Source organism: Ichthyophthirius multifiliis (genome assembly GCF_000220395.1).
Source record: "Ichthyophthirius multifiliis unplaced genomic scaffold scaff_1120509251321, whole genome shotgun sequence".
NCBI lineage: Eukaryota > Ciliophora > Oligohymenophorea > Hymenostomatida > Ichthyophthirius > Ichthyophthirius multifiliis.
The window spans coordinates 59335-68319 of record NW_004085988.1 but is presented as its reverse complement, the minus strand read 5'-3'; the positions used below and the strand labels follow the sequence as shown (position 1 = coordinate 68319).

The 8985-nt window shown below is 12.5% G+C and overlaps 1 protein-coding gene across 1 annotated transcript, besides 21 other annotated features; it reads right to left on the bottom strand. All coding sequences in view use genetic code 6, as the record gives it.

Moving 5' to 3' along the window:
* Window positions 1-383: 383 nt before the first annotated feature.
* On the bottom strand, window positions 384-1917 carry IMG5_181170 (hypothetical protein; the record flags this gene model as incomplete). The annotated part of the gene is made up of 4 exons (XM_004027484.1): window positions 384-441; window positions 495-927; window positions 1080-1237; window positions 1345-1917. The coding sequence occupies 3 exons, from the start codon at window positions 1915-1917 to the stop codon at window positions 870-872; spliced, it is 789 nt and encodes a 262-aa protein (XP_004027533.1). The 3' UTR covers window positions 384-441; window positions 495-869.
* Window positions 1049-1098: a microsatellite.
* Window positions 1807-1848: a microsatellite.
* Window positions 1918-3403: 1486 nt separating the features above from the next.
* Window positions 3404-3441: a microsatellite.
* A 203-nt stretch (window positions 3442-3644) lies between these two features.
* Window positions 3645-3683: a microsatellite.
* Window positions 3684-4156: 473 nt separating this feature from the next.
* Window positions 4157-4210: a microsatellite.
* Window positions 4167-4221: a microsatellite.
* Window positions 4172-4224: a microsatellite.
* A 91-nt stretch (window positions 4225-4315) lies between these two features.
* Window positions 4316-4376: a microsatellite.
* A 132-nt stretch (window positions 4377-4508) lies between these two features.
* Window positions 4509-4553: a microsatellite.
* Window positions 4554-5023: 470 nt separating this feature from the next.
* Window positions 5024-5054: a microsatellite.
* A 533-nt stretch (window positions 5055-5587) lies between these two features.
* Window positions 5588-5620: a microsatellite.
* Window positions 5619-5652: a microsatellite.
* A 238-nt stretch (window positions 5653-5890) lies between these two features.
* Window positions 5891-5924: a microsatellite.
* A 256-nt stretch (window positions 5925-6180) lies between these two features.
* Window positions 6181-6244: a microsatellite.
* A 395-nt stretch (window positions 6245-6639) lies between these two features.
* Window positions 6640-6690: a microsatellite.
* Window positions 6691-7905: 1215 nt separating this feature from the next.
* Window positions 7906-7943: a microsatellite.
* A 24-nt stretch (window positions 7944-7967) lies between these two features.
* Window positions 7968-8036: a microsatellite.
* An 822-nt stretch (window positions 8037-8858) lies between these two features.
* Window positions 8859-8902: a microsatellite.
* Window positions 8859-8919: a microsatellite.
* A 15-nt stretch (window positions 8920-8934) lies between these two features.
* Window positions 8935-8977: a microsatellite.
* Window positions 8950-8985: part of a microsatellite that runs on past the window's edge.

Genomic DNA, 8985 nt, shown 5'->3' with positions numbered 1-8985 from the left:
AAGTGTCAATGGTTTTTTATTAAAATTAGAAATTGTTTGAATAATATTTTAGTTAAATAATTATTTTTTATTCGTTTTATTTAATTCTTTTTATTCATTTTCTCCTTTTTCTTTTTAACTTTTTATTTTGAGTTAAGAAAGTCTAGGTTAAGAAAGTTTTTCTAAATGTTAATAATTAACAAATTTATTTTTTAAAGTTTTATTAATTTAATTTATGAGAAAATTGTCCATTTTTAATTCATCATTTTGGCTTCTTTACTAATCTTATAAAGGAGGTATTTCTTTTAGACTTTTATAATTATAATGTAAGTCTTCTCTTTTCGAAAATTAATTATTTGAAGTATTTTTGAAAAGTACTCCCTTGAGTATTTTTTCTTTCATTTCTTATATTTTTTTAATAAATTCTTATTAATTAATTATTTTATTGAATTTATTTAAAATCTAGTTTATTTTTTTTTATTTTAATAATTAAAAAAAATTAAATAAAAAATTACCATTTCATACACTTCTAAAGCACTTTCATATTAAGCTATTTTTTCAAAAATTAAACCTTAATTCACATATGCTAATAAATTCATGACATTATTTTCCTTTATATTTGGAAGTTAAATAAATTTTTAGAATACTTTTAATGATTATATCAATTTATTTTATTTAAATAATTAAATTCCGTAATTGTATAGAATATGAGGGTCTTATTATTATGTTCGCTTTAAGGCTTTTTAGAAATTATATTAACATTATTTTTCCATTTATTTTTTATTCTGATAAAATTATATTCAAGTTATTTAAAGCTTGTATGTCTGAAGGATAAAATTTTAAATAACTTTCCAAAAGTAAACGAGATTATTCTAAATGTCCTAATTTTATCAATAAATTACTATAATTTATTACTGAATCAGAAAATGAAGAATCTAATCTAAGAGACTATTTTTTTTATATAAAAAAAATTAAAAATTAAATAATAATTAATAAATATTTATTTATAGAAAAAAAAAATTGTAATTTTTTATTTTTTTTATAAAATATAATATTTTTTATTTTTATAATATTAATAATATATATTTATAATAATGTACTTTATCATAATATATTTATGCTTATTCAAACTAATTTGCTTTCTCATAACATATAGCTAAATTATAATATATTTTTGGATTATTTGTATTATTTTAGACAAGTATTAGATAAAATTTTATAGAATTTAAATAATTTTTTTATTCAAAATAATCAATTGCTAAATTTATTATTGTCAAAAAATTTTAATTATCTTACTAATCATATTATTTTAATAAAAATTATTATATTTATAAATTTTTTTTTTATTTGTTATTATTTATTTACTTAAAATGCTAATTCTAACATTTATCTAGATTTTTCAGATATTTATCCATTAATTTATTTATCACAGTATGTATATAAGTGTATTATTTCATTATTAATTTCTTACTTTTAAAAATATTAATCTAATTCTATTAACTTAAAATTGTTTTTTTAATTTGTTTTTAATATTTTTTACAGCTTCTTTAAAATTTCTTTGTTTTATTAATTATTTTATTTATTCGATTTTATCCTTATTATCTTATAATTATGAAACTTAATTTTTTTTTAGTATAAATTTACTAATTTAAAATTATATATAATTTAATAATTACAATTCGTTTGATTTTCTTAATAAGAATCATCATTTTATAATTAACTCATATTATTATTATTATTTTTATTAATTTTATATATTAAATAATTTCTTTTAATTTTTTAATAAGAATTTTTATATATTTTATTATTTTTGAATAAATATAAAAGTTATTTTTTAATTATTTGTTTTATTTTATTTTTTAATTATTAGAAAAAATGAAGTAATAATACATTTAGATTATGTAAATCGAATATATTTATAAATAAATATAATGGCATTTTAATTATTAAATCTTTATGTTTTATTTATAATATTATTATAATAACTACTTTTATTAGTAATTGCTAATATGGAAATAATATATTAAAAAAAAATATAAAATCTATTTTTAAAAAATTAAAAAAAAATATAAAAATATATAATATAGGAAAAATCATATTCATTGTATATTTTTTTTATTAAAAAAATATATTTATTAAATAAAATTATCATACATATCATATATATATTAAATTATTTATATTTTTATAAAAAATTTGAATTATAATAATAGATTATATTAATTATTTATAAAATGTATTAACATTAAATCATATTATTTAATAAAAATATTTTAAAAGAAGATAAATAAATAATTTATATATTTCCAAAACTAAAAAGCCTATTAAGGTGGTTTAAATTTGTTATTTGCATTAATAAAAAAAGAGGTTTTATATATAATAAACTGTTTAGATAGTTAATATATATATATGTAACACACTATTATTAAACCCAAATAATGAACTAATTTTATAAAGTGAACAAGAATTACTAAAAGAAAAAGGATCAGTAATATTAGGAAAATATGATTAAATAAATGGTGAATTAACATTTTCAAAATATATTAGCAGATTAACCATATAAAAAAATATAATATTATGAACCAGAAGTTATTTAACAAAAAATAAGTTAAAACTGTAGATATTTGATTTTAGTGACGGACGTTATACGATATAATTACATATTATAATGAATTGCAGAAAATATTAAAAAAATATAGGATCAGTAAATAATGAGCCTAATATGTAAAATTTATCGACTTATTTAATTGAAATAGTTTTAGGTAAAAGTACACATTTTAAAAAACATAATATGAGCATTTTAGTAATTGATTTATGCCTTTTTATAAAAAAAAAACTTAAAAAAAATAAAAATTTTAAAGTGGACAATAAAAAAATTATTTTGACTTTGAAATCACAGTTTAATTAAGAAATTTAATATTTTTCTTTTACGAAGAATTTGAATGAAAAAAAAAGGAACATCTAATAAATCAAATTCTCTTATTGTTATTTATTTGGGATTGGGTAATTAAATTATGCTTGGAAATAAATAAATAAGTAATTAAATATGTATTAAAGATATTAAAAGCATTATTACTTTTTAGTAAAAATCTAGTTAAAGATTAATTTTATTAAATAAAGTAGAATAATTATTTGTAAGAGGATATATTTTTTGAAGCTTTTTGTAAAGGGAAGTAATATTCAAAATATATATTTAAAATTATGGAATTCAATAAAATAGAAGAATATAGTAAGAATAATGAAAAAGATGTTAGTGTTAAAGAGTATTTGTAAAATTATAAGTAATTTAAAAAGTTTTAACAAGATTAATTTGATTATTGCTGATATTATTAATTATGATAAAAATATATAATAAATTAAGTTTTAATGTCATGTTAAATAAAACTGAATATTTTTTATTAATTTTTTTTTTTTGGTGTAACTATAATAATTTAATTTATTTATTAATAATTTTTTTTTATTTTATTAAACAAAATTTTAAATTTAAATATTCATTTTAGAATAAATTAATAAAAGATTTGATTTAAATAAAACCAAATATTAATTTTATAAAGTTTATTATTATATATATATAAAAATATTTTATATATTTAATATTTTAAAAATAAATTAAAATAATATTAATTAAAATATGAATTTAATATTTAATTTTATTAGATTAATTGATAATAATATTATATATTTTATAAAATATTACATATTTTTTTAAAATTTCTATTTTAAAAGTTTTAATAATTTATTTAATTAATTTTTAAAATGTAAAATGTTTTGTATAAATAAATAGAGCATTTTTTAAATATATAAGAAAAAAAAATATATTAAAAATAAAATTACATAAATCCTATTAACTATTAATAAATTTTAATTAAAATATTTGAATACAAAAAGTAATTGAAAAATAAACATATTTTAAAATAATTATATAAATATTTAATATAAAAAAAATTAATTTAATTGAATTCTTTTTTAAATATAATATATTATTTATAGAAAAAAATAATAATAGATATATAAATAAAAAAAGATTTTAAAAGATATTAACCAAAATTTTAAAATAATAATAAAATAAATAAAAAAAAATGATTATTATAAAATTATATTAAAAATAATGTCAGCAATAATACTAAAATAAACTAAACTTTTTAATTTTTTAATAATAAAAAAAAATATTTTAAAGTTAATTAACTAAATAAAAATAAAAAAAATTAATTAATAAATAAATAAAAAAAATAATAAGTAAAATAATTGAATTAATTTTTCTCTTTTAATTAAGAAATAACTAAATAAAAAAATAATGAAAAATAATTCTATTATATTAAAAATATTTTTTTTTAATTATTTATTTAATAATAATTTATATTTTATTTATATATTTATTTACAAATTTTTTAATATTTTTCTTTTTTTTAATAATTATAATATATATACAGATATTTAATAAAAATAGAAGTTAAAGATATAAATAATTATTATATATTAAATAAATTAAATAAATGGATTGATTGTATAAAAAATTTTATATTACATATTAAAAATAATATTTTTTAAATATAAAAAAATATCTTTTATAAATAAATATTTAAATTAATAAATCACATATAATTTTTATTCTTAATTTTTTTTTTTATTAATCTTTATTTATTTTTGTCAAATAAAAATTAGATTTCTAAACTAAAAAAACTTTAAATTACATTCATAATCTATCTAAAATATATAAGTATTTTTATTTCTACTTTAATGCCATAATTAGATATATTTTTGTATTTAATTTTTTAATGCATATTTTTTTATAATATATTAATAAAATAAAAATTAGCTATCATTTTTTATATAAACGCAAAGTTTGCTTTTTTGAGGTTTATCAAATATTTAAAGTATCAACTAATAAGAAAAAAAAAATAGTTATGAATGATGGTATTTTTATCATGCAATTTGTATTAATGATAGTTTAAAAAATTATAAAATGATTAAGAAATATTTGAATAAAATATTAAAAAGAAATAATAATTAAAGAAAATTAACTATTAATTTTCAAATAGTTTGCATTAATAAATAGAAATTAATAAATGAAATTATAGTGTGATAATATATTAAGTTTCAAATATTAAATATAATAAATATAATCATAATAAGATATTTAAAATAATTTTAATAAAATTTATGAAAAAAATTAATTTCTTTTAAAAAAGTATTTATTTATTAGATAATTAAGAAATATTATTAATAAAAATTATTTAATATTAAATAAATTAAAATTATAGAAATGTTTTAAAGATATTTATTATTAAAACAAATAAATAAATACCTAAATAAATTAATACATAACTCATAACCAAACATATAAATAATAATAATTATAAGCAATTATAAATAAATTTAAAAATAATTTTTTTTTTTTTTTTTTATAGTAAATTTAAATTAAATAAAAAACTATAATATATATTTAAAATAAAAGTAATTATATTTATATTTTTTTTAGATTTTAAGGTAAATACTTATTTTTTCAAGAATAATATTTAATAAAATCTAAAAATGCAAATGAAATAAAATATTAATTAAATAGTCATTGAATATACTTATTAATAATAAAAAAATCTAATAACAGGCCAAATAATAAATTTAAATAAAAAATCTTAAATAAATACAATTATATTAAAAATAAAATTATTTAAATATATATTTAAGATTTAATTATATGAAAAATATATCATTAATAAGATAAAAATACATTTTGAATATAAAAATTATTAATGATAAAAAATAAATCTTTAATTGCTTATTTTTTATTAATATAAAAAATAATACAAATTTTATTACATATTTAAAAGAAAAAAAATATTCAATGAAATATATTTATTTATTAAATTATTTTAATTTATTTATATTTTTCAATATATTATTTATTTAATAATTTACAAATCAATTTTTAAAAATAAATTTTTAAATCATTTTCTCTTTAAAGAAACAATAATTAAATTGCTTTTTTTAGTTTTTAATATTTACACAGCATTATTATTGTATTTTTAATATCATGTTTATTCTAAATATTTTTATTAACTAAATTTTAGATATTATTTTAAAAGTAACAAAATTTAGATAATCTGATTATACAATGTTTTGTATCATTTTAATCAATTTTATGTTTTTATTTATTTAATATTTTTTTAAAAATGATAATATTTTGTTTTGCTTTAAAAATGATAATAAAAACATTTTTATTTTTTAATGAAAAAATAATAATATTTTTATGAAAAATTTTTAATTTATAAATTAAGATGATAATTTTTTAAATCTATTAATTATAAATGATTTATTATAATTATATTTAAAGATAATATATTTATATAATTTGCATACTTTTTAAAGATAAATTTAATGTTTATTTTTTGACAATGGTTATATTTTCTATTTTTTAATTTATTCGATTTCTTTATCTTAATTTTAAATTAATTTTAATTTGCCTATATTAAATTATTTAAAATTTATTTCATTAATTATATTCATTTATTATTTTTTATCTATGAAATAAATGGGTATGTTTGCATAGTAAATGATAATCAATTAGTATACATATTATTTTTTTTTTTTTTACAATTTTGTTATATCTATTATGTAAAGATTATTTTTCCGTGTATATATAAAAATTTCATAATTAATTATTAATTTATTTTGATAATTATAAATAAATAATTTATTTTTATAAATAAATAATCATTAATACCATGTTATAAATATAATTTTTTTAATATTATTAAAATTTTTATAAATCTTAAAAAAAAAATTAGTTTTTAATTTTTTTATTATTTTTTCATATTCATTTATTTATTATATTTTTTTCTATATGGATTTTCACTTTTCTAAGTTAATTTCCAATATCAGAATCAAATTACATTAAAATTTAATTAGCATTACTTTAAATCAAAGCAGATTTATTAACATTCTTCCCACATTCTTCTAGTAATTATAGATTATCCTTTAGTTTCTTTAGTTGATCTTTTACTTTATTAATAAGTAAATAAGAGATTTCAGTTTAAAATAAAGGCGCATCTCCAAGTAATTTCTTGAATATTTAGTGTTTGTATTTCTAATGATGAGATTTACATTGGTTAGAAGTTTTAGTTTAAACGTAGTTACTCATGTTTATATATATATTTTATTTAGATTTATATCTTGTTAATTAGCCTTCAGATTTAGTTTATGAGTTTTGTAAATGATCTAAGAAAAGTCCTTTATTCAAAAAGCAGTATTATATGTATCTATCATGTTCTTCTAATGTCCAGCGTTATATTGTGATTTTACCTTTAGTAGATTTAATAGTTTTTTATGATTATTATTTCTAATTACTTTGCAGTTTTTGTTTGATAATTTTCTTTTATTTAAAAGATTCTTACTAATTTTATTACTATTCAGATTATTATTCTCTTTTATTTTAACATTCTTATTCTTCTTTATCGTCTCTTTCTTTTTAAAAAAATTAGAATCCTTGTATTAAGGAATTATCAAAGGAAAATAGATCATTGTTTTCATTATTATTTATATTGGTTTATGGTTTTTGAAAAATATCATATTAAAAGTTTTCATTGTTAAAAATGTCTTTTTCTTCAAAGTAAAACTTAAGTTATGCTTCAGAACTGGTACTTTCCTTTAACTTTTAAAATTAACTTGGTAATATGAATTCTGTACATGATTGTGTTTAGAGTAAATTTAATATGTCTGAGTTTTGCAAACCTTCCATTTCTTTTTCAGTTGATTAAAAGTTTGTTTCTAAAGAATCTATTCCTGTAGATTTATTTAAGGATTATAAACAATCTTAACAATATTAAAAGAAACTATGTTAAAATTTTGAGTGTTAAATTTAGGAACATATACAATTTTTTATTGACATTTTTTATTTGCTTATTATTTTATAAAAAGATAGAAAAAATAATTAAAAAATGAATAAATTGATTAAAAAATATTAAATTTATATTTAGGTAAAATGTATATCTATTATAATAAAATATAATTTTACGCATTATTATATACTATACATATATCGCATTAATAATAAAATATAAATTTGTATTTTATAAAATATTAAATAATATCAATTTTATCAAGTCTTTACTTATTTCGGCCTTTTTTTATTATTTTAGTTTTATATCTAGTTTTTATTTTATTTTATTTAAAGATTTAACAAATATATCTGCTAAATGTAGTGTTTTTTTTATTTGCTTTTTATTTTATTTAATTTTTTTATATTCAATATAAAAATAGGATATATAATATAGAATTAACAAAATAAAAATATAAATTTAATTGTATATGCATTTATTATAAAATAAGTTATTAGATTTACCAAGTATAAATAATAAAAAATAATAATATTATAAATTCAAAAAAACAAAAAATAAGATTAAAATTATATATATTAAGCAATTTTTAATCTAATCTATATAATTTATATAATTTTTATTTTTTTCTATTTTTTCGTTATATAATATTTAAATATTAAACCTTATAATACTAATTGAAAATAATATAAAGATGCTTTATAATTAATAAAAAGAAAAATACTATTTATAGAAGATTAAAATTGTAAAAATATCTGAAATATATTTATTTATTTATAAATAAATTATATAGATAATGTTATTTTATTTTAAATTTAGACTTTATTATTAAAAAAATTGATTAGACAAAATTATTATAAAAATAAATGTGAAAAGATTTATTATTTTAGCGTTTTTTATTATTAGAATTTAATATATAATATAAGAATTATATAGGTATATATATAGTAAAATATAATAATATTTTAGATTATTAAATATGTATAAATCATAGAAATTTTAATAAAAATTTGTAAAAAAATAAATATATTTTTATAAAATAAATAAATATATATATATTTATTTATATATATATAATATATATTTATATAATAAATAAATATTTATAATCTATCTTTTTTTTTTATATATTTTTTAATTTTAATTATAATTTTTTTATTATAATTTTTTTATA